Source organism: Stenella coeruleoalba (assembly GCF_951394435.1).
Source record: "Stenella coeruleoalba genome assembly, chromosome: 16".
Lineage (NCBI taxonomy): Eukaryota > Metazoa > Chordata > Mammalia > Artiodactyla > Delphinidae > Stenella > Stenella coeruleoalba.
This window is the reverse complement of record NC_137162.1, coordinates 81314265-81340182: the sequence shown is the minus strand read 5'-3', so window position 1 is coordinate 81340182 and position 25918 is coordinate 81314265. Positions and strand designations below refer to the sequence as shown.

Below are 25918 nucleotides of genomic sequence, written 5' to 3'. Positions count from 1 at the left end.
CTTTCTCAAATGCCGGGTGTGTAGGCAGGGCTTGGATTTCAGGTCAGATCGCAGGCAGGATATGTAAGTAATAATTGGTTTCTGGCCAGAGGGACATCATAAACTTCCTCAAAAAATAACAATTAAAAAAAAAGTGGAAAGGGGGACTTTGGTTATGGGGGAACTGGGGTTTTCCCTAGAGATTTCAGAGCAGCTGTGTGCCCCATCTGGGTTTCTTCTGATCGTTCTAGCTCATTCCAGAGGTGCCCTCCGGATCCGATTCTGTCAGCTCCTCCGCCCTCTCTGGAGGGTGAGGATTGATAGCGTGTGACAGTCTTTGTTTCTGAGGCCGCCTTCTGGAAGGCTCACAGCCGGAGTGGGGCATGTCTGGAGCACAGGTGGGTTCAGAGGCTGGGCCACCCCCATTCCCGACCGCTGCCTCTCGCTGTGGCCTGACAGCATCTTACCAGAAACTCCTCCCACCCCCAGGAACACGGGCTCCCCTCGGGGAACTGCTTGGCACGGCAGCTGGACCTGGCCTGGGGGGACTTCGGACCCTTAGTTGAGTGGCTTTACGAAGGGCTACTCAGGCCCAAGGGCCCAGAGGCATTTGAAAAGAAATGAAATTTCAAGCAAATTATTTTCCACTTAGCATTGCTTTTTAACTTCAGAAGGGTTATTTGGGTGATTGGACTTGTATGAAAAAATTAGTTAAAAGTCTCTTTAAGCCAAAAGACAATATAGATGTCACAGGACTTCGTTCTCAGGATATGAAATTGCTGGATCGTTTGCCTTTGGTAACTGAAGCCAGAGTTCAGTGTTCTCTCCTTTCTTTTGGATTCCTTGTTCTTGAAAAGCTGTTCTGCCGGTTCTCCAGGCAGAGGAGAGTTCATCCTTCTAGGCCTCCCTGCGCCCTGTCCCGAGCCCCTGCAGCTCTGTGCTGACTGCCCCATTGGTGCAGGCGCGAGAGCCCTGAGGGAAAGGACGGGTCTCCTTGGGACCAGAGAGTATGGTGACGCCATTCGGTCTACTCAATTTTTTTTTTTTATTGTGGTAAAGTACGTATAACGTAGAAGGACCCTCTTAGCCGTCTGTAAGTGTACAGTTCAGTGGCATTCATTCAGCAGATTCGCACCGTCGTGCAGCCGTCACCACCATCCATCCACAGAACCTTCTCGTATCCCCGAACTGAAGCTCTGTCCCCACTGAACACTAACTCCCCCTGCCCCCCCAGCCCACTGCCGGCCTCTGGCCCCTGGCAACCGTCCTTCTGCTTTCTGTCTATGAATTTGACTCCTCTAGGGACCTCAGATAAGCGGAATCAAGCTGTGTTTGTCGTTTTGTGACAGGCTTATTTCACTTAGCATCTTGTCCTCAGGATTGAGGTTCGCCCATGTTGTAGCCGGTGTCGGAATTTCCCTCCCTTGTAGGGCTGAGTAATTTCCCACTACGGATAGACCATGCTTTCTCCATCCATTCATTGAGGGCTACTTGGGTTGCTTCCATATTTGTCTACAGTGAATAATGCCACTAATGAACACGGTGTACAAATATCTCTTTGAGACGTGATTTCAATTCTTTTGGGTATATACCAAGCAGTGGAATTGCCGGGCCGTGTAGTAATTCTATTTTTAATTTTTTGAGGAATTTTCATACTCTTTTCAGCTGTACCATTTTATATTCCCACCTATAGTGCGCACTGGTTTCAATTTTTCCACATTCTTATCAACGCTTGTTATTTTCTCTGTGTGTGTGTGTGTATGTGTGTGTGTTTAGTAGTAGCTAGTAGCCATCCTAGTGAGTGGTCCAATTTGGCCTATTAATGATCCCTCTGTACATTTTCTATACATTTTCCATATGTCCTTTTCTGATTCCAGCTTTGCATGGAAGAAAAGAAAAATAAATGAAGAAAAAAGAAAATTCTTTCTTCTGACTTTTTGTCATTTCAAGTTGTCATCCTAAGTGATATACTTTGAGGCAAAGGGTACAGAAAGAGCGTGTGTTTGGGGCTCAGATGGGCCCCAGTCTGTCCGTCCGTCCATGCATCCATCTATCCATCTATTCTACCTTCCCTCCATCTATCCATGCATCCATTCATTCATTCACCGTTTATCGAGCAACTTAAATGCAGGGCACGATCGTAACACAGTGGTACGCTAGATGCCCAGTGCTGTCTGTTTACCATGACGAGGATGCTGGGAGCATCTGTGTTCTGGGAGGTGGGGAGAGATGCGTGGACCCGCCGGGGAGCTGTACTCCGCTTCCTGCCACAGGCTGTGTGTATGTACGGCTGTGCTTCGTGCTGTCTGCTCCCGCTTTTACCCTCCCCATCCAGTCTCATTTGAGGTGCGGCAGGGCCCCAAAGTGAGAGCACTGCGTGGGCTGAGTCAGGAGACTTTGGCCCTGGTCACTCGGCCACTTGCAGCTTTAATGTCTCTGAGCCTCAGTTTCCTTAATGACGAAAGGAAAGTTATAATTCCCGGTCTGCTTGATTCACATGACTTTGGTAGGGAGCAAAGGAAAATGCGGATGAAGACACATCATGAGTAACGGGCTGCTTTAAAATGTTGAAAGAGTAACTGACGCTTTCATCGCACTTATGAGTGCCAGGCACTGTTCTGAGCTGCCTGCCTCTAGTAACTCGTTTAGTTTAATGCTCACAACCGCCCTAGGAGAGAGGTACTGTGGATATTTCCACTTTACTGATAAGCAAACTGAGGCACAGAGAGGCTAAGTAACTTGTGGAAGGTCACACAGCCAGCAGTGGCACAACCAGGTTTGCACCGGGCAATGAGTTGCCAGAGCCTGCGCCCTCCAACTGCTGTAGCATCATGCCTCTGACAGGTATCAGCCATCTTCACTGTTTCTGTCCCTCTCGCATAGCTGGGAAGGGAACACAGCCCCTGGTCTGGAGAGCACAGCGAGCAGGGCCTCCTGTAATTCCCTGTGAGATGAATAGATGGGCATAGATTGTGTCCCTGCCAGCTTTCCACGGTCCGCAGGTGTGCAGGGACGTGGGTAACTCAGACGATGAAACCACACGTACGTGCTAAGAGGAGCCGTGTTAGGTGACTGGATCGCATTTGGGGGAGCGCGCTGGCATTCGGCTGCAGATCGTTTGCCTTCCAGACCGCTCCAGGGTGAAAGTGCTGATACTCCTGAAAGACCACCGGGCAGGAATGCTGGAGGCTCAGAGGAGCTGCCGACGTGCCTGCAATGTGCCCGCTGACGTGTCGGCACAACTCACAGCAGTGCCAGCCGTTTGGCTCAGCAGAGGAGCTGGGATGCTGTGCTGTGTCTGCACGTGCTAGGCGGACGCTTCCCAAGGATAATCAGAGTTTTCACACCAGGTTGGCCCGGGGACCACTGAGCCAGCGTCTCTGACGGATGCCCCGAGGGATGACCTCTGAACCCGGGGATGTTCTCCAGATGCAGTTCCAGCTGAACCAGGGAGATGTGCGTGTTTACGGTGCTGTTTTCTCTTTCTTCCCAGGCAGTGAAGATCGCTTACGACCGGCAGCGTCTTTTCGGAGGAGGCGGCTGGCACGGAGGCCGGGCTACATGAGAAGCGCAGCTGGGCCCCGGATCGGGTTCCTCTCCCCGCCAGTGGGCGCCCTGTTCCGGGCCCAGGGAGGGGCGCGCGGTGAGGAGTCCCACCACGCTGAGTCCAGGGCCGAGCCGTGTGGAGGCCAGTGGCGAGGTCCCTCGGTTGGGAGCCCCGTTCCCAGGAGCACAGCAGCCTTAGCTCTGACCTCCGTGGGCCACCGAGGCCTGGCTCTGGTGGCCGTGAGAGGAAGCCCAGGGCTCCGTGGGACTCAGCCCAGGGCTGGTACCACCCTGCCCAAGAGGCGCCCCGGGGACGCCGGGTGTCCGGGGGAGCTGCCATCCATGGACAGTCACGAGGCCCCAAGCCCTCGCCAGGAAGCAGTCTGGACCAAAAGCTGTCTGTCCCCGGAGGAGGTGAGGGGCACCAGCTGCGGCCTCGGAAGTGGCCCCGAGGCCCCCTCCCCCGCTGCCGGCTCTCAGGATGTCTTCACCTCCAGCTTTAGTTTCATTCGCCTCTCCCTGGGTTCCGCTGGGGAACGGGGAGAAGCAGAAGGCTGCCCGCCATCCAGAGAGGCCGAGGCCCTGCGTCGGAGCCCCGAGGAGACGGAGGCCAAGCCTGCCAGCTTGGACGGAGCCCGCGAGCACCCGCGGGTCCTCTCCTCCCCCTTCGCTCTCAAGGCCCCTCCGGGCCTGGCAGACGCTGCGCAGACCTCGGGGGGCGGCCCCAGGCTGGAGTGTGAGACGCTTCCCTTGTTGGACACGGATGCCACTTCCTCCCGCGCCCCGGACCCCTCGTGGTTGGAGGGCGGCAGCTCGGGGGATGCTCTCCGTTGGGACCCTCTGCTTAGCAAATGCAAGCTGGCACTGTGGCACTGCCTGCAGGGCCAGCAGAGGCGGCTGGAGGTGGGTGTCTCCCCAGCCTGTGGGCTGGTGGTGGTCACGGCTCAGATTAGTTCTGGACAGAGGGCAGGAAACAGCACTTCTGGGCTTGCCCAGCTCCCTGCTGGCAGCTCCCCTGGCTGCTGGCTGCAAAAAGATGTTGCCTCCCTGCTGTCTCTTCTCTTCCAGCTTGAACTCGAATCTGTTCTCATTGTCTCTGTCCCTTAGATGCTTAGGTTCGTTGCCTGCTGGGCTGCAGGTCCTCCGCAGTATCTAGCCTGAGCGATGCAGGGTTAGCTCAGCTGAGCTTTGCTTTGGAACAGGGGCTTGGGGCCAGGGAACAGGGGAGATGCAGCTGGCTGGTGTGTGGACAGGGTAGAGGGATATAAACACAGTGTTGCTCTGAACTGGCGGCGAACCAGAGCTGCTTCTGCGTTTACAGCACTCACGTTGTGCTGTAGCCGTGGGAGCTCCTGACGTAGAGCCGGGACACTTTGTTTCTGGTTGCTAAACCTCTCAGCCCCTCAGTTTCCTTATTTAGAGCCGATAACACCACACGGGATTGTTCTGTGGTTCAAGTGGGAATGTAAGTGCTTTGGAAATTGGGACAGGACGTAGAGATGTCGGTCCTAGCATCATGATGTTGCTGTCCACCCAGTTATCTGAGGGGTGGGTACACCTGGGAGTAGGCAGGGGTGTTCTACGCCGAAGAGTTCCCAGAGAAACCCGGGCGGAGATGCTTTGTGGGGACCCATTGGCTCGTCCTGTTGAAAGACTGTTTCCCTTCTGGGGTGTGTGCACGAGTATGTGTGTGCGTGTGTATGCGTGCATGTGTATGTGCGCGCGCGTGTGTGGCATGTGTACACGTAAGCAGGGAAGTAGAGCCCATCTCATCAGGATTTGGAAGGAGTTCCTGAAAGTGTGAGGCTCAGGTTCATTCCCAGCAGCTGATCTCACTCACCCTCGATCCCTTACCTGTGGCCTGATGTTCCTGGCCCCGTCCCTGTTTGTGCTGTCCCAGTCCAGCCATCGATTTGTCACCCAGGGAGACAGTGCAGCTGGGCCAGCGTGGGGGTCTCTGTTCCCAGGTGATGCGTGGAATCTTTGAGCCAGATGGGTTCCGAACTGATGCCACTGTCTTCCCCACCAAACCCGCTCTAACGGGCCTCGCTGTCGATCTGTAATTGTCGATTTGAGTTAATACAATCCATCCAGCTCCTGAGAGGAGCTGCAGCCTCTTCGACACCTCCCTCCACCTTGCTGCCCACCTCTGCTCCACCTCCAAGCTAACCCGCTCTCGCGGTCACGGCCACGGCCCCTGCCTGGTTCAAAGCCTTATCTTGCACTTGGGTCCTGCAACAGGTTCCTGATGTAGTTACCTTCCTCCAGTGTCTCTCTTCCCCCGTTCATCCTCCGCGTGGCCAGCAGCGTTATCTTTGGGAACACTGCTGGGATGGCGTCATTCTTTGGCTTAAAGCCTTGGGTGGTTGGTTGCTTCTCTCGGACGGTCTCCAAATTCCTCATCCTCACAATTGAGACCTTTCCCGACCTGCTCCAGCTGCCTGGCTATCCAGATGCCTTACTGCTGCCGGCTCAGCCACGGGGGGCTGCTTCCTGTTCCCGTGCCTCTGGCCTCTGCCCGGAATGACCTTCCTGCACTGTGCCACCTGCCCAGCTCTCCTTTTCCCTTCTAGTGTGACTTCAAAGCCACTTCCACGTGACACCTCTCTTACCGCCCGAGACCAAATGATTCCCTCCATTCTCTTCCGTTCCCACAGCCCTTTGCACGTGCCCCGTTACAGCACTCGTCACGTCAATAATCCTTTGTTTGGCGTCCAAGTTCCGCACTTGACCACGAGCTCCTTGGCTACAGGTCACTTTGCTGAGACATTTTTGGATGCCTGATGCCTCACATACTGCCTGGTGCTTGATTAACTTTTAGTTTTAGTGAAATAATTTATCTTGCTAAGATGGGACACAGGTATCTAATTGATAGATTTCTTGGATTGACTGTCAGAGGCATAAGGAGAGATGCTGAGAGCTGCACATACAAGGATCCAGACACTCAGTGGAGGTTTGCACCATTGTGCTTTTCAGACTCTAAATGCCAATTTCCAACACTTCAGTTCTGTGAGCTTTAAAAAAAAAATCTCGGCAACATATCTGCATTTCTCTGTTTCAAAAATCCAAGTTTTGACCCAAGTCAAGCAAAAGTAGAATGCGGTTATAAAGACTAGCTTCCCTACCTCCCAAATAACTAAACAAACAGAAACTTGCCTGGCAATGGGTCCGCTGCCGTCAGTTCACGAGATCCGGCCCGCTGGGTTTTGGCGGTACCAATAGTTTTTCCCTTCCTTTTAACTCTTCTTACCCAGATGTAGATCGTGTCCTCCTGTGAACCTAGGAGTTTTGGTAAATTGGAGTCTGTGAAACCCTGAGTAGATGTGCTCTCTGGGGGCCCAGCTGTGCCACGGGTTCACCATGCCAGTCTCTGCACTAGCGAGACACTGGGGGGCCCGGGAGCTGGAATTCCAGTGTCTGTGGCTGGGGAGAACCACCTTGACTCACCTTTTGGATTTCATGATTTTTAGTTTTGAAAAGAAATAAAACCCACCCTAGCTATAGCCTTCTTTTCTCCTTGATAGCCCACATGCAGCTTTTCAAAATGAATAATTGGTCATAACCCACTGCAGAGTTATTTTGTGGGGTCTTGGTTACTGCTGGGTCACCCGTGGGCTCGCACTCCTGGCAGGCTGGTGGGACTGCCTGGGTGGTAGCCCGGCGCTTTCCTTTCCTTGCTGTGTGACCTGAGGTCATTTGCTTCACTGTTCTGCACCTCAAGATGCTCTTGTAGAGGGTGGAGGTAACCACAGCCCCTACCTCATTAGATGGTCGTGAGGATTAAGTGCCCGTCCATGTGCAGGGCTTCAGACCGGTTCTGGTACCTAGCAAGAAACCAGAATATTGCTCATTATTAACATTAGAGAAATAGCTCAGATTAGGAGAATTTGAATTCTAATTTGAAATAATTCAAATTTGAATTCTCCTAATTCAAATTAGGAGAATTTGAATTCAAAAAAGAATTCAGTCGTCTCCCCACAGTTCAAATTAAACTCGTATCTTGTCTCGAATGGTAGGCTCTGGACCCAGTTTATCTGTTGTTTAAGTATCTTTGTTTATGGTCATCCAGCACCTGGACGGCGAGAAACATGATGCTGTTTCCAGTGATTTGAATGTCTGATGTGTGGAAGAGGGATGACCTTGCTTCAGGGCGGTGGGAGTAACAGAAGGGACTCGGGCCAGGGTGTAGGACTAACAGGAAGGCAGATTTTGCTTCAGGTGGAGGAAGAGGTGGAGTTGTGTGTGATGAGGGAGACCTTGCTTTTTCCATCATGTTTGTGCGGAGACCCCAGATTGCTCATTTGGGCTACAGGACTGGGGAGAGGGTTGGGCTCTTCCAAAAGATCCCTTGGAAGATGGGGATTCTAGTGCACCTTTCAGATATTATATTCTCCTTCCTTCACCCCCTTTCCCCTCTCCTGAAGTAAAAATGCAAATCTCAGGAATTTGAGTTTTAGCTCCTTTTAAATACAGTCCATCCTCCGTATTCGCGGATTCTGTATTTGGGAATTCACTTACTTGCTCAGATTTATCGAAGACCAAAGTCAGTGCTCACGGTGCTTTGCTGGTCGTTTGTGGACATGGACAGAATGGCTAAAAATTTGAGCCACCCGACATGCAGTTTCTAGTTGAGGTCTTGTTTCAGCTCAGACTGTAAACTAGTGTCCGTTTGGTGGACTATTTTTTTTTTCACATCTTTATTGGAGTACAGTTGCATTACAGTGGTGTGTTAGTTTCTGCTGTACAACAAAGTGAATCAGCTATACGTATACATATATCCCCATATCTCCTCCCTCTTGCGTCTCCCTCCCTCCCACCCTCCCTATCCCACCCCTCTAGGTGGTCACAAAGCACCGAGCTGATCTCCCTGTGCTATGCGGCTGCTTCCCACTAGCTATTTTACGTTTGGTAGTGTATATATGTCCATGCCACTCTCTCACTTTGTCCCAGCTTGCCCTTCCCCCTCCTCGTGTCCTCAAGTCCCTTCTCTATGTCTGCGTCTGTATTCCTGTCCTGCCACTAGGTTCATCAGTACCGCTTTTTTAGATTCTGTGTATATGCGTTAGCATACCATATTTGTTTTTCTCTTTCTGACTTACTTCACTCTGTATGACAGACTCTACGTCCATCCACCTCACTACAAATAACTCAATTTCTTTCCTTTTTTGGCTGAGTAATATTCCATTGTATATATGTGCCACATCTTCTTTATCCATTCATCTGTCGATGGACAGTTAGGTTGCTTCCATGTCCTGGTTATTGTAAATAGAGCTGCAATGAACATTGTGGTACATGACTCTTTTTGAATCATGGTTTTCTCTGGGTATATGCCCAGTAGTGGGATTGCTGGGTCGTATGGTAGTTCTATTTTTAGTTTTTTATTTTTCTTCTATTTTTAGTTTTTTAAGGAACCTCTATACTGTTCTCCATAGTGGCTGTATCAGTTTACATTCTCACCAACAGTGCAGGAGGGTTCCCTTTTCTCTGGTGGCCTTTTTTTTTCACATTTGGTATAAAGTTTTTTTTAAAAAATTGTTTTTATTGGAGTCTAGTTGATTTACAATTTCGTGTTAGTTTCAGGTGAGCAGCAAAGTGATTCCGGTTTTTTCTTTTTTTGGTTTTTTTTGCGGTACGCGGGCCTCTCCCACTGCGGAGCACAGGCTTTGGACGTGCAGGCTCAGCGACCATGGCTCACGGGCCCAGCCGCTCCGTGGCATGTGGGATCCTCCCGGACCAGGGCTGAAAAACCATGTCCCCTGCATTGGCAGGCGGATTCTTAACCACTGCACCACCAGGGAAGCCCCGAAATCAGACCTTTTAAATGTTTAAACTTCATGTTTCTTCGTCCCACATTCCTCATTACCCCTCTGACCTCACTTCCTACAATTTCCCCTTTAACCAAGCCTTTCCAGGCCCGGTGGCCTCCTGCTCTGCTTTGCTGAGCCCAGAGCACTGCTGCCTGGAGCCTTTGTGCCAGCTCCTCTCTCTCTCGGAACGTGTTTCTCCCGGAGAGCCTCACGGGTCACTCCCTAACCACGTATATGCATCTTTGCTCAGATGTCACCTTCTCAATGAGATTTTACTGACAATCGCAACCCCACTGTCTGCCAGCATTCCTGACCCCCCGACGTGGTTTGACTTTTTCCTTCTTCCATAACGCTAATCCATTTCTAAGGCTCCATAAAACTTACTTATTATGTTTATTTTTTTTGCCTTCCTACACGAAATTGTAAAGCTAGAGGGCTAAGAATTTCGTGCCGTTATCTGCAACCCCTCAAACAATGCCTGACACTTAGAGTAAATATTTGTTCGATGGCTCGGATCTTGTGCGTAAGTACAAGTACAGGTGACGACGGCCAGAGAGAGGAAGGACTTTACACATGGACTGGTGGGGGTGACACCTGAGCCAGGTGTGGAAGGCGAGGTAGGTGTGAGCTGGCAAAGGATGGGAGGAAGCAGGTTTTCAGGGAGCAAGCTTAAATCCACTCATCCATAGGCTAAGACTCTCCCTGCAGAAAATCCCGGGGCCTCCTGTTGAGAAGAGAAATAATTACAAATGAACACGTTGGTGATTCTCAGACAAGTGATGGGATCGTTGAGTCCACGTGCGTGTTAAGTCAGACAGTGCCCTTTTCTGTAATGGAAGGGGTGTGAACCATAGGACATCTTTGGTAAAGTCCTTCTTTTCATTCTTGCCACGCCCTCAGGACACGCTGTCGAGTTGAAGTTCATGCTTTTCTTCTCTTGGTCTCTCTTCTAACGTTGGTGTGTTTACTTCCACAATTTTAATGTGGTGTTTTGAACAGGAACCATTTGGTCAGGTCAGGAAATTAGTATTCCTTTTTGTTATGCATTTTTCACACAGGTAAGGGTACAGTGTGATGTTTTTGTTTAAAATAACATTCTAACTCTTTTTGTGGATTTTATGCTCCAATTACACTTTTTCTCTGTATAACTTTTTTTGGAGAAACAAATGCCTCTGGCATCGAGAAAACGTACATTTGTGGTTCTTTTTTTAAAGGAGAATAAAGTGGTTCGGCTTCGAAATAGTTTCTAAGCGTTCTTAGCTTTAGCAAAATAAGTTTGCGTGAATGCGATTGTAATTTGGTTTTCATTTTTTCCCCCTTCAAACCAACATAGGTAAAATCCTTAAGATTAAAGCTTCAGAAACTTCAAGAAAAAGCGGTTGAGGAAGATGATTATGATAAGGGTGAGTTTTACTTTGCTTATTGATTCTTTCTTCCTTTTTTCCATAATGTCCAATTTCTCTTTCCCGCCTTACTTACCCCTATCCTCCACACCCCAGATGAATCACGTACTCTGTTCCTTTGATCACCTCCACTCAGTAACAGTTGACTATTTTCCAACACTGTTATTTTGTGGATTTCGAAGCACTTGATGAGCAATAATCCTTTGGGTCCTAAGTATAACTTTATTGATTGTCCAGAAACACTCTGAGTACAGGCACGATATAAGTTATATTAACTCATCATCTATCTGCCTAAGGTGTGATATACCTAAACGTATTCACGCATCAGAAAATGTTTGTTGAGCACCTACTGTGTGCTCGGCACTGTGGAAGGAATAGGAGAGTGAGGTGGACACAATATCTGACCTTGGGATGCCTGTGGGTATGAGCCCTCCTGGAGCTTTCTGACTTCATGGTCTTGGGGACCAGGTGTAGGAGATGGAATGAGCTCAAGAGATGATGCCAGGCTGTGCCAGTGGGCACGAATGTATCCAAATGCCCGTGTAGATGGCCTGAAGTAGCCAAGCTGGAAAGGAGAAGTCATAATATGACGACGGAAGAGCTGGTCAGAAGCCCGAAAAAACAGAATGAGACACCCAAACAGGAGTTGGGTCATAGCAGACGAGGGCAGTCATGGCAGCCGAGGGGACACAGGGTGCGCTGTGTTCAAGGGAAGGTCGCAGGTATGGTTGGCTTGGGAAGGATCTTAAGGACGCAGGTGCCGACTGCAATATATCACACCCATGTCTGCTGGGTCAGGGGAAAAGAGAGGGCCTAAAAGGACTCCCAGCTTCCGCCAGCCACTCATGAACTTGAGGTAGACTGCCGGTGATAACCAAGCTTAGCACACCGACGTTTGGTCTGGAAATGCTGTAGATCTAAGGGTCCCCAGGAAGCTGGGTAGCCGTGAGGCTTGGTCTTCAACCTCATGGGCCCATATTCTGGTTTCCCAGGGGATTTGCCACAGACCATTAGGAAATGGGACGCTACAGGAATGGGGTGAGCGACTTCCACAAGGAGGGTGCAAATGCTATTCTAGGAGACATCCGGAGCTCTTGCTGTCTGGAGTCCTCATACACCATTGGGGTGGGGCGTAGAGAGTGATGGGGGGTGGGAGGAAGGAGAGGAATTTGGGGATGGAGGCGGAACTCTGTAAACTCTGCCACTTCTCTTTGACAGGCCGTTTCGATTTCAGAATGAGGCCAGATGGAGGGTGAGGGGTGCGGGAGAGGAAGCAGGTCCGAGGCTTGGGGAAGTAGCCCGTTCCCCCCGCCCAGCTGTAGACCAAGAGCAGATGAGCTGTTCCTGGACCAGGGTGCCCCTGGGGGCTTCTGTCTCCGGAAGACAATTACACCTAGGTTTTGAGGCTCCCAGCTGTGGCGCACGTTTATTTTCTCTTCCACGGGCTGAGTCTTTGTTCCTTTAACAACACGGCTCTCTCTGTAACACACAAAGCTTCTGACACAGGTGGAAAACCACGCCCTCTTTTTCTGATCAAGAAAAACTTGGACATTCTGGACGTGGTTCTCTCGACGGGCTTCATGAAATGAAGGCCTCACTTCTTTAGTCTTTTCTCCAAATGTCTCTGAAACACCTCAGGGGACGAGGTTGAACGGGACACACCTCACAGGGAAGCTAAAAGAATAAAGGCACCTTCATCCAGTGTTTCTGCCTGTCGTTTTTCCTTGTTTGTATGTCACTGTGTACCGAAGGAAAAGTTTTGGGGTAGGCCCAGCATTCTGTACTTTCCCAAGCCTTCCAGGTGATTGGGGTGCATGTTGACATTTGGGCAAACGCTGGTGTAGGACTTCCCTCCATGGAGAATCAGGCCTGTGGTACAGTGGCCAGCTGAGTCCGGCAGGTGGGGTTCAGTCCATGGGCCTTGTCCCTCCTGGTGGAGGTGGCAGTGTATCTAGGCCCTAAGGGGTGAGTAGGATATGCTGGAAGGGCATTTTACAGAAGGGCCAGGAGCTGGAAGAGCCACCACTGCTCTAAGCCCCCATCCCAAAGTCTGCTTGCCTTGAAAGGAGATTTGAAACGGGCTGTTGTCTGAAATGGATCGCTGCAGGGCCCAGTGCATGGGCATGGGCTGGCACATAGTAGGTGATCAATAAATTCTCGTAAACTGATCGCTATGGCATTAGGGAAGCTTGGACAGCGTTGAGGTGGAGAGCTTGTTGTCACGAGATTCGTTGAGATAGGATTTGAATACAATTTCCTTTCTCCTCTAGCTTATGCAGGGTTACTAATAAACATTTGCAGAGTTGCTGAGAATTTCTTGCCACTCAGCATTTAGTCTTCGTGTGGGCTCCCTTCTTTTTCTGTTAGCAGCAGCTGTGCAGCTGTGCTCTGTCTCTGGGGACGGCATCTGCCGGTGTCCATGAGGTTAGCCAGTAGCATCTAGAGGGTGACCTTATCCCCTTGGTTTTTTTTTGCTTTTCTCTCTTTCTTTCTAGATTCACTCATAAAAATGGCTTTGTGTTCCAGAGCAAGGAGCCATAAGCCCAGAATAGGAAGTTCCGTGTTTTATCTCATTAAAGGGCTGGCAGAGTTACCCGCTGATGCCTTGTGGGGAAACCTTCTCAGGCCTCTAATACACCTCTCCCTCACTAGGGAAGGAAGATTAATATTTCCTTATATTCTTGCATAAAGCTGGGAGGGCTTGGGAGAGAAAGAATGTTGCTATTTGGTATGTGCTTAGCGTCTTTCTCCTAGAGGCTCAAAATGCTTCAGCGCATTACTGCTTATCCCATGTCCACTGGGGGGCAAGGATGAGACCTCAGAGTCCCACAGTGGGAGACACTGCTGTCCAGAGATGGGGGAGGAGCGACCAGGGTCTGTGATGTGCTGGGAGGGAGAAAAGCAGAGCGTGGACCATGATTTTCTTTCTTTCTTTCCCTCCCTCCCTCCCTTCCTTTCTTTCACCTTAAAACAATTTTTTTAAATCTTTTTTTTTTAAACTTTTAATTTTATGTCGGAGTAGAGCCGATTAACAACGTTTTGATAGTCTCAGGTGCACAGCAAAGTGACTTAGCCATACACAAACGTGTATCTAGTCTCCTCCAAACTGCCCTCCCATCCAGGCTGCCACATAACATTGAGCAGAGTTCCCTCTGCTATACGGTAGGTCCTTGTTGGTTATCCATTTTATTGAATAAATATAGCAGTATGTGCATGTCAATCCCAAACTCCCTAACCATCCCTTCCCTCCACCCTTCCCTGCTGGTTGCCGTAAATTCATTCTCTAAGTCTGTGATGGACCACGGATTTCAATATGGTTACTGTCCTAGTTGTTCCTGCGTGGATCTGTGGCCTCTCACACGCCCTGGCCTCCCGTGTCCCCCAGTGACCGTGTCCGCTACCCGCGTCGCAGAGCTGGCCTTCTTGCTTGTCTAGACTTTCCTTCTTGGAGTGAAGAATGGCCAGCACTGCCTTCCTTTCTCTCTCCTTGTCTCCACCAACAGTCATTGTGACAGAATTCTAGCACAATAAAAATGTGAGGCATCGAGAGAAAAATGATCACAGCAGAGGCCAAGCATGAAACTGCTAGAAAGCGGCCGGTTCTTGTCTAAGTTGCCATCATTTTCTTTTTTTTTCCTGAATCTTTCTTTAGCAAGATTTCTCTATCCACAGTGGCTCTTCGGTGAGTGTGCAGATTATCGAAGCCAACACCCCTTTCTTTCACGGGGACCCCACTCTGAATGTCCTCCCGGGGCTTCCTGAAGTTTAATGCCTTCTCGTCTCAGAACTCAGACGTGACTGAGACAGCGAAAACCCCCGGATTCCTTTTCACTGCATTTCATCCGAGCCTAGGAAGCAGAAGACAAGCTTGAGTAGAATCTGGTCATTTTTATACCCGCAGGACAGCAGAGTCTGTGGGAGGCGAGTACCATGCTGGGGTCCCCAGAGCAGAAATGTGACTCTCGGCAACCTGTACTGTTTTTTGTGTTCTGACTTGAAAAGAGCTGCCCTGAACTCCGATGTGAATGTGGGTGCAGCGTCTGTCCGCAGCCTCCTGCCCACACCGTTCCCTCCTCTCCCCAGCTCCCAGGGTCTGGAAACATCATCCTTCTGGCACGTTATCCACAGGGCTTACCCTCCGTTGCTCTGAGGGGTGCTTGTAATGTCTCCCCTTGTCCTGGGATGACAGGGCTTCCATTAAACACACAAACAGAAGCTCAAATCTCAAGTAGGTGTTACTCAACTGATTGCACCCTTATCACTTGTGAAAAATGCCACAAGAAACATCCAAGTCACCATCAACTGAGACCTTGGCCAGTTCCCGGGAGGAGGTGTCACCACCCTCATTGTCAGACGAGGCCATGGGAGCTGCTCAGAGAGGACCAGCGTGTGCTCCGGCCGTCCTTCTGCTTGGCCTCCAGCCTCGCTGGGTCTAAAGCCTCTTGCATCCCAACGTGGAAAACAGCTCTGTAGGAGCTGTGGGGATAAAACCTAGCTAGGAGGGTTTTGGATTCTGGAAACGCTTATTTATGTGACCACTAGGGAAGGGACGGATGAGGGCTCCACGCTGGGGATGCATCAGGAAAACGGTCCGTGATTTTCTCGAAAACCATTAGGTTATTAGGAGCCGAGCACTCGTGTTAACTCAGTGCTGGTCTCTAGCATCATTCTCACAAGAAGGAAAGCTTGTGTGTCTGCCTCCTATTTTAGGTAAAAATTGAAAAGTTGGGAGACAGGCGACACGTAAAAACAAACGCCGCAGAACGAGCATATGTACAGTATGCCATTTACGTCCCTTGGTTGCATTGTCTTTGGGTCTTTTCCTCTTTACAGGAGAATCTCTGATTCTGTGAGCTAAGGGCGGAGATCTCAGCCAATGGTGGCTTTTAGCATCACCGTGTGTGCAGGTTTGTGTGCTGGCATTTTTCACGCGTGCTAAGGGTGCGCAGTCATGTAACACCTACTTGGGATTGGAGCTGGATAAACCCAGAGGGCTTCTCTACATATGATATCTATCTCTTTCATTTGTAGCAGATTAAAGCATGATTTCAGCGTGATGCCGTTTCTTCCCCGTGTTCCAGCTGGGCTCTTTCTGCGTTGGTGTTAAGTGTGGGATGTTAGACCCCCTGGTGCTCTGGGGGTAGAAGCACAGGGGAGCGGATGTCCCTCTTCGTGACCGCATCACAGGTCTCTGGTTGGCCTCTGCTTTGCTTCCCCAGTCGTGAGGAAATTGGTCTGCCCTGCGAGGGTCACGTGGGCTGTGGTCACGGTCATCATTCGTGATGAAACCTGACAGCTCCAAGGTTAGACGTGCTGCTGAATGCCAGACACCAAGACAAAAAAAATCTCTTTTTCCACCTCCTCTGTCTAATTAGTTGGAACTTGGACACACTTTCTTGCGGGCTGAACTGCAGCACTTTTTAAACTGGTGTTAGTAGGTGGTTGTGTTGATAGTGGACACGTCTTCCTCTCTCTCTGTGTACCTGCCTGAGGCTCTGCAGGTGACACCGGTCTCTCAAGCTGGAGAGTCTGTGATGCAGCAGGACGGCAGGCAGGAAGTTCCTCCTGTGCTGAAGCTGCTCCCACAGGTTTTCTGTGTTCCTGCCTCTCTCCTAGAGTGGCTGACAGGCTGGCTGGGATCCCAGGACAACAGGCTCACCTGCGGGAATGCTCCATCTGGGTCCAAGGAGCTCAGCTGCTCTACAGGTGGCCACACAGGACAAGGCAGTGACTTAGATGATCTGGGGCCAGCTCACTGGGGTACAGTGATCACCACTCCTGTAAGGGCGTTCACTGTAGAAATGTCAACAATTGCACTTTTTCAAGTGAAATTGAAACTTCAGCTGTTTTCAAGGAGCATTTCCCTTCTGTCTGCCAACTGTGAAGTAGCCAACACACCTGGAAGGGATGTGTCTGTGACTGGGGCCAAAGCCTAAACAGGACTGAATCTTCCCCCTACAATGATTTCAGGTCCAAACTCTGTTTTCAGTACAGATGGTTGACTTTCCTTTAGCAGGAGGAATGTGCTAGTTGCTTGGGCTGCCATAACAAAGCACCACAAGACTGGGCGGCTTAAACAACAGACATTTACTTCTCACAGTTCTAGAGGCCGGAAGTCCAAGATCAAGGTGTGGGCAGGGTTGGTTCCTTCTGAGGCCTCTCTCCTTGGTGTGTAGGTGGCCGTCTTCTGCCTGTGTCCTCACATGGTCTTCCCTTTGTATGTGTCTCTGTCCTAATCTCTTCCTCTTATAAGGACACCAGTCATATTAGAGTAAGGCCCACCCAAATGACTTCATTTTATGTAAGACCCTGTCTCTAAATACAGCCACATTCTGAGGTCTTGGAGGTTAGGATTTCAAAATATAAATTTTGGGAGCATACAATTAAGCCCATAATGAGAGGCCTAATGGACTTAGGGCAGAGTTAAATACTAAACACATACAGGTATTTCTACAAACGTTTGAATACTTTGGTTTGACCACTCTGTGGTCACATGTAGACATTTGATAGAAAAGTTTAAAAAAAGGGGAAATTCTGTGACTTGAGTAAGTGGGTTGACTATTCCTTTCCCTGCGCACAAAGGAGCCTGGCTGTTACTGGCATCTTGTTTTGTCCAAAACTCCACAGCAAGTTAAGAGCAGAGCCTGGCTCTTAAGCCAGTACATCACTCTTTCATATGAACAACTATTTACTGAATATTTGCCAGGTTTTCCAGGCTGTGGTGAACCAACAGGTGTGTAAGAGAAGACCTCCATTCAAGGAATGTTAGCTTAGTTGGGATAAACAATATGTATATAAATATGTGAAAGTTCAGTTAACATTAGAATTGGTTTTTTTTTTTTTTGTTTTGTTTTTGCATGAGGACCTCTGCTTTCAAGAGGAAGAGACCCAATTTAAACTAGTGCCAGAAGAAAAGAGGATGGGATGACTGGGGTCAGGGGATCAAGGGTGTTAGGACCCTCACTTTTCTCTCTGTTGTTTGACTTATTCTCTCAAAACACTTGTTTCACTTATCTGTTGCTTCATGTGGTAGGCTGAAACATGGACCCCTCTAAAAGACAGCCACATCTTAGTCCCTGGAATTTGTAGGTATTACCTTATTTGGAAAAGGGTTTTTGCAGATGTGATTAAGTTAAAGATCTTGAGATGAGGAGATTATCCTGGATTATTTGGGTGGGCCTTAAATGCCATAACATGTGTCCTAATGAGAGTGAGGCAGAGGGAGATTAGACAAACAGAAGATGAGGAGGTGATGTGACCACAAGCCAAGGAATGCTGGCTGTTGCTGGAAGTTGGAAGAGGCAAAAATAATTTGAAAAAGTACCTAAACAGATGGACCACTACAGCTTTCAACCATAAAAAAGCCCCGCAAACCCAGAAAACCATGGGGAAGGAGAAGAAGCTAATTTCTAGAGTTACCACATTATTTAATATGTTACCAAATATTTAAATGTCTAATTTTCAACAAAATATCAAAAGGCATACAAAGAAATAGGAATACATGGCCCATTGAAAGAGATAAAATAAATGGACAGAAACCATTCCTGAGGAAGCCCAGGGATTGGATTTGTTAGCTAAAAATTTAAAGCAGTTATCGTAATGATGTCCAAAGAGCTAAAGGAAACATGGACATAGAACTAAAGGAAATCAGAAAAATGATGTACAAACAAAATGAGGATATCAGTAAAGAGATAGGTATTACGACAAGGAATGAAATAAATTCTGGAGCGGAAGAGTATAATAAAATGGATATTCACCTGATAGGTTCGACAGAAGAGTTGACCAGGCAGAAGAATGAATCAGCAAACTTGAAGATACAGCAATTGAAATTTTTAAGTCTGAGGAGTGGAAAGAATAAAGAATGGAAAAAATTGAAGGTAGCCCAAGAGATTTCTGTGACATCATCAAGCAGAGCAACATATACCTATGGGAGTCCCAGAAGAAGAGAGAAAAGAGCAGAAGAATATTTGAAAAGATAATGGCTGCACACTACCTAAATTAGATGAAAGACATGAATCTAAAAATTCAAGAACTAAATGAATAACAAGTAAGATAAACTCAAAGAGACCCACATGGGGACACATTATAATCAAATTGTCAAAAGCCAAAAACAGAATCTTGAAAGCAGCAAGAGAGAAGCAACTCATCACATACAAGTGATCCTCCATAAGACTGACAGCAATTTTCTCATCAGAAACCATGGAAACCAGAAGGCAGTGGGAAGATACATTTAACATGTGGAAAGAAAAGAATTCGTCAATCAGGAATTCTATATCCAGCAAAACTGTTCTTTAAAAAAATGAGGGAGATATTAAGACATTCCCAGATATTAAAAGCTAAAGGGGTTCTTTACCACTAGACCTGCCCTGCAAGAAATGCTAATGTGAATCCTTCAGGTTGCAGTAAAAGGACACTAGACAGTAACTTAAAGCCATATGAAGAAATAAAGAATACAATCACGGCAAATACATGGGCAAATATAAAAACTAGTATTATTGTATTTTTGGTTTATAACTCCACTTTTTATTTTCTACATGATTTAAAAGACAATGCATAACATCTATAATTTATAAAATTCTAAATTATGTTATTATAAAATTATAAATCTATTTAAAAGGATGTAATTTGTGACAATAATAATGCAGAGGGGGAGCATGGAACCGTATAGGAGCAAAGTTTTTCTAAGCTATTGAAGTTAAGTTGGTATCAATTTGAATCAGATTGTTGTAACTTTAGGATAGTAAATGCAATCCACATGGCAACCACAAAGGACTATCAACAAAATATACACAAAAGAAAATGATAAAGAAATCAAAACAGTTCAGTACTAAAAAATCACCTAAACGTAAAAGAATACAGTAATGGAGGCAATGAGGAACAAAAAGAAGATATACAAAAAATAAACAACAATGGCAGAAGTAAGTTCTTCTTTATCAATAATTACATTAAATGTAAATGGAATAAACTTTCTAATAAGAAGGCAGAGATTGGCAGAATGGATACTAAAAAAATGATCCACCTACATGCTGTCTAAAAGAGACTCACTTTAGACCCAAATGACCCAAAGACACAAATAGATTGAAGTGAAAAAATGGAAAAGAATATTCCATGCAAATAGTAGCCAAAAGAGAGCTGGAATGTCTATACTATCACACAAAATAGCCTTTAAGTAAAATACTGTTACAAGCGATAAATGAAGCATCATATATTGATAAACGTATTAATTTCTCAAGAAGATCTAACAAATTTCAACATATATGCCCCAAACAAAAGAGCCCCAAAACATATGAAGCAAATATTGACAGAATTGAAGGGAGAAATGGTTCTCCAACCGTTGGAGACTTCAGTATGCCACTGGTGGTTGATGCTGACTGTCTACTGGTACCTGGCTGGGACCATGGCTGGATCATTTACCTGTAGCCTTTCCATGTAGCTGCTTGGCTTCCTTATAGCATAGTGATGGCATCCTGAGAGAGAGAGAGATCTAGGCAAAAACTATCACTTATTGTGGACAACCTTGGAAGTCGGGTAGTGTTACTACTGTTGCATTCTATTCTTTAGAAGTGAGTCACTAAGGGTGACCCATACTCAAGCACAGGGTCATTAGACTCCATCTGTTGATGGGAGGAGGGTCTAAAGAATTTGTGGGCATCCTTAATTAGTTAATATTTTATTTTAAAATTTTTATTGGAGTAGAGTTGCTTTACAATATTGTGTTAGTTTATACTGTACAGCAAAGTGAATCAGCTATACATATACATATATCTACTCTTTTTTTGATTTCCTTCTCATTTAGGTCACCACAGCGCATTGGGTAGAGTTGCCTGTGCTATACAGTAGGTTCTCACTAGTTATCTATTTTATACATAGTATCAATAGTGTATATATGTCAATCCCAATGTCCCAATTCATCCCACTCCTTGCTTCCCCCATGGGGTCCATACGTTTGTTCTCTACGTCTGTGTCTCTGTTTCTGCTGTGTAAATAAGATCGTCTCTACCAATTTTTTTCAGATTCCACATATATGCGTTAATGTACAATATTTGTTTTTCTCTTTCTGACTTACTTCACTCTGTATGACTGTCTCTAGGTCCATGCATGTCTCTACAAATGACCCAATTTTGTTCCTTTTTATGGCTGAGTAATATTCCATTGTATATATGTACCACATCTTCTTTATCCATTCCTCTGTTGATGGACATTTAGGTTGCTTCCACATCCTGGCTATTGTAAATTTGTGGGCATCTTTTTAAACCACCACAGACTGCCCTCTATTCTCAGATGCTTTGACATTCTTTCCATGTGCAAAATATACTCATTCCCTCTCAAGACCCCTCAGAGTTCTCATGTATGAAGGCATCAGGCTCAGGCTTGATGAGTACAGGTCTAACTCAGGTACAGGTGCAGGTGAGGCTCCTTAGGTGTGATTCCTTGAGCATGGCTTCTTGAGTTCAGTTTCTCTGGATGATCTGAACACCTGTGCACTAACAAGATAGGCTGTCAGCCCCCATGATCCCAACCTACGATGGTGGGACCGGCATAGGATAACTGCTAAAGACACTTGTTCACAACGGGGCAAGTGGGGGCACCCAGCAGCCGCTGGTGCATAGCAATTCTGAAATCCACCTGTGGTCAGTTCCTTGATTAGGGTTTAGGTCTCCTGTCTGGAAATGATTTTCCAGGCTCTGACCTCCGGGCTCTTGGTTCTATACTCTGAGTCATGCTTCCTTTTCCATAAAAGTAGCCTGCTTCCCACTCATACAGGTTTGGGGGTCCAAATGCCTTTTTTGTTTTTCATTTTGTACTTTCTCTGTTCTTTTCCAACTTGGCATAATTCTTTAAAAATTTTCTTTTAAAAATTTATTTATTTTTGGGTGCTTTTGGGTCTTTGTTGCTGCGTGTGGGCTTTTCCTAGTTGCCGTGAGCCGGGGCTACACTTTTTTGTGGTGAGCAGCCTTCTCATCGATGTGGGTTCTCTTGTTGCGGAGCCTGGGGCTCTAGGCACGCGGGCTTCAGTAGTTGTGGCACGTGGGCTCAGTAGTTGTGGCTCGCAGGCTCTAGAGTGCAGGCTCAGTAGTTGTGGTGCATGGGCTTAGTTGCTCTACGGCATGTGGGATCTTCCTGGACCAGGGCTCGAACTCATGTCCCCTGCACTGGCAGGTGGATTCTTGACCACTGGGCCACCAGGGAAGTCCCCGTTTTGGGTTTTATATGAATCCATTTATAATCTCCATCAGACAAAAACTATACCCACAAATATCTTCAAGATAAGTCTCTTTTTTCAGGCTTCCTTTAAGGCTTGGAGGGGGAGAGGGTAATGCTCCTCAGAAGTCTTAATTGGCTGTTCGACTATTTGAAAGGGTCTGTGATGCGCTACCTTAAATCTTTCTGTGGTCTTAAAAAGGGTTTTACAGTTTATGTCCTTGGCCTCATCTTTTGACCATATTTTCCTGACAGCAGTCTGGATTTGATCTTTGCCTGGAAGCTGTTTCTTCATCTTAGCGTCATTTGTCATCCAGAAAGACTGGGAATCAGAAATAATTTGAATTTCAAGCCCTGTGAGTTCTGGCTCCTTTATGGTAACAGTTATTTCTTTGGCTTATTTCTCTCTTCTTACGTTATACCATGGGGAGTGAGAAGCAGCCAGGTGGTCCCTTGGAAGTTGGTTACAAAATAAATCTAGAACTTAAAAGTTTTCAAATAAAAAAGCCGCTAAACAAGGCACGTTCCGGTTTGCAATAACATTTTCCTTCCTTTCCTTTCCTTCCTCATCAGTAGCCTCCTCGAGATCCTTCATGCTTCTCCTAACCGTCTCTTCAAGGCCCTTCCAACTTCCACGCAGCTCCCCAGCCCCAAACCTATTGCCACGTGTTTGGTTCTTTGTTACAGCAGCACCGACGTGGGACCAAAATCCTTTTCCCGTTATCTGTTGCTGTGTAACGGACTGCCCCCAAGCTTAGGGGCTTATCAGAACGACCACATATATTGTGCTCAAAAAATCTATAATCTGGGGACCTCTGTCGAGATAGCCCTTCTTTGCTCCATTTGGCGTGAAGTGGGGCCTGTGATCACGTGAAGGCTCGATTTCAAGTCTGGCCGTTGGTGCTGGCTCTGAACTGGGGCTCAGCAGGGGCTGCGGCTCATGGGGGCTGCTTGGCTTTCTCACAACGTGATGGTGAATGTAGGGGGAGAGAGAGAGAGAGGCAGCTGAAGGAAGCTCTGTCATCTTAAAAAAGTTTTTTTTTTAATTGAAGTATCAATATAGTTGATTTATAATGCTGTGTTACTTTCAGGTGTACAGCAAAGTGATTCAGTTATACGTATATATGTACATATATATGTGTGTGTGTATATACGTATTCTTTTTTAGATTTTTTCCTTTATGGGTTACTACAAGATATTGGATACAGTTCCCTGTGCTATACAGTAGGTTCTTGTCGTTTATCTATTTTATATATAACAGTGAGTATCTGTTAATCCCAAACTCCTAATTTATCCCTCCCCCGTCCTTTCCCCTTTGGTAACCATAGGATTGTTCTCTATGTCTGTGAGTCTGTTTCTGAATCAGATCATTTACAATGAGGTATCACCTCACACCGGTTAAAAAGTCTACAAATAATAAATGCTGGAGAGCGTGTGGAGAAAAGGGAACCCCCTACACTGTTGGTGGGAATGTAAATTGGTGTAGCCACTATGGAAAACAGTATGGAGTTTCCTTAAAAAACTAAAACTAGAGTTACCATATGATCCAGCAGTCTCCCTCCTGGGCATATACCCAGAGATTCAAAAAGATACATGCACCCCAATGTTCATAGCAGCACTAGTTACAATAGCCAACATATAGAGGCAACCTAAGTGTCCATCAACAGAGGAATGGATAAAGAAGATGTAGTGTGTGTGTACACACACACACACACACACACATATACAGACAATGGAATATTACTCAGCCATGAAAAGGGATGAAATAATGCCATTTGCAGCAACAGGGATGGACCTAGAGACTCTATCATCATTTATGACCTCATCTAAAAAATTATGTGGTGTCAATTCTGCTACATCCTATTCATTTGAAGCAAGTGACTAAAGTTAGCTCACCTTCAAGGGGAGAGGAAGTAGACCACTTTTCGTTGGAGGTATGTTTTAAAATGATCACACCACTTCATTCCATGTGGCAGTTCAAAGCTTTTGTGCTAACAGGACCATGACTAGAGGAGGATGGGAACCTCCCTCCTTGGATCCAGTACAAAAGCTTTCAGGGAGAGCTTGGGTTAGGTGCCAACTTCTTTTGGACCACTTACTGCAGCTAAAGCGGCGAGGTACCACTGTTAGCCAAGCATGTTTACCTGTCTGTGTCTGTGACGAGGTGGGGCTCATCTGTTACAAGAAGATGGGGTTGCCGAGCAGATAAAAATAGTATCCAGGACACTTAATGCTGAGTGAAACGCACACACACGAAGGTAACTAAGAATGGTTGCGGGGCTTCCCCGGTGGCGCAGCGGATAAGAATCCACCTGCCAATGCAGGGGAAATGGGTTCAAGCCCTGATCCCGGAAGATCCCACATGCCACAGAGCCGCTAAGCCGTGTGCCACAACTACAGAGCCTGTGCTCTAGAGCACGCGAGCCACAGCTACTGAGCCCATGCACCGCAACTACTGAAGCCCGCATGCCTAGAGCCCGGTATCTGTGACAAGAGGAACCACCAGAATGAGAAGCCTGTGCACCACAGTGAAGAGTAGCCCCCGCTTGCCGCAACTAGAGAAAGCCCGCGTGCAGCAATGAAGACCCAGTGCAGCCTAAAATAAATAAATAAAATAAATAAATAAATAAATAAATAAAAAGAATGATTGAGAGCAACGTGAATTTCAAAGTGAGGGATGTTAACAACATGCAAGGCGATTACGATGAAAACACTCACCAGAGTTCATTCATTTCGTCAGGAAGCATCGATTGGATGCCCACCTTTTCCCAGCACTGCTGGATGGTGGGGAGTGGGTTGGATTACACACAGTCCTTCCGCAAAACCTGCTCTCACAGATTGCCTCTTATTAAAGATTTCCCGGAGACTTTTGTCCTAATCCTCCCAGGGAAGCAAGGTAACCTTTGATTTGTCTCTGACTGTGGCAGCATCTAGGGGGGCTTTGTGTGTTTGACTCGGGGCCAGTTCAGTCCATCAGCAGGTTACTTTATATATATATGTATAATGTGGGACTGATTGGCTCACATCCTGTCACTGAATTGATAGATGGGTGAATTCAATTGGCAGGATCAACTCTTCTATTTCTACATGAAGTGACAATTAGAAATAGTTTACTCTTTTTTTTAACATCTTTATTGGAGTATAATTGCTTTACGATGTTGTGTTAGTTTCTGCTGTATAGAAATAATTTACTCTTATGCAACCTGGGAGAGTCAGTAGTTAAAAACACCTTCGGGAGCTGTGAAAAATTTATCGAGTGTTTATTTACATATTTAGTTTCAATTCTGTCTATTTTTAGTTGAGGTGTAATTTACTTACAGTGAGCTGTGAAGTGTTTACTCACCAGCTCAGCAGGCAGAATGGAGAGTCCTGGAAGCGGGCGAGGAGACCCAGGGTCAGTGTGGTGGTGCCCTTTTGTCCTGTCATCTGTCCTTGGGCACCAGCTTGCTCCTGGATAAACTAGGAATAGCACAGGGATTACCTTGTGCTGCTGTGTGGGTGGAAGGTTAACCACGATCATGGTTAATGTGGGTATGTGGGGTGCCTGGTACACAGGTATTGATGGATTGCTCGTTCCCTTTTCTTTCTTTGCCCACCCTTCACCCTCATCCCGCGTACCTGGGTACCACGTGTTGGAAACTGCGGTGTAGAGTGTGGCTGCTTCTGAATAACCTCTCTGCCAGCAGTTAGCATCAGTAGCACGCAGAAAATAAGATAGAATGATGTGGCTTATTTTCTGTTTGGCAATTAGCAGCTTATTTGCATAGAGCCTGATTTCTTTCAAGCTGCCCAAAAAAATTCGGAAATGAGGTAAAGCAATATATAATAAAAGTTGCAAATTCTAATGAGGGATTAGAGCCTGACTACTCTTCACGTCTTCCTGTGGCAAACTGCTTTTCTTCCCTGCAGTCTGAATTTCGTGATCTCGAGTCTCTCGTTCTCTGCCTCATTCTCTGTTGCATGACACTGGATGACACTGAG

At 47.1% G+C, this 25918-nt stretch overlaps 1 protein-coding gene across 2 annotated transcripts in view; it reads left to right on the top strand.

Moving 5' to 3' along the window:
* Positions 1 to 25918, top strand: part of DISC1 (DISC1 scaffold protein) — a 347726-nt gene that overhangs the window by 51905 nt on the left and 269903 nt on the right. The window contains exons 2-3 of one of the 2 annotated variants that reach the window (XM_079901082.1): positions 3473 to 4428; positions 10666 to 10735. In XM_079901082.1, coding sequence (XP_079757208.1) covers positions 3473 to 4428; positions 10666 to 10735 — 1026 coding nt within the window. Of the gene's footprint in view, positions 1 to 3238; positions 4429 to 10665; positions 10736 to 25918 lie in introns of those variants that run through there. The other variant, XM_079901083.1, reaches the window with a different exon arrangement.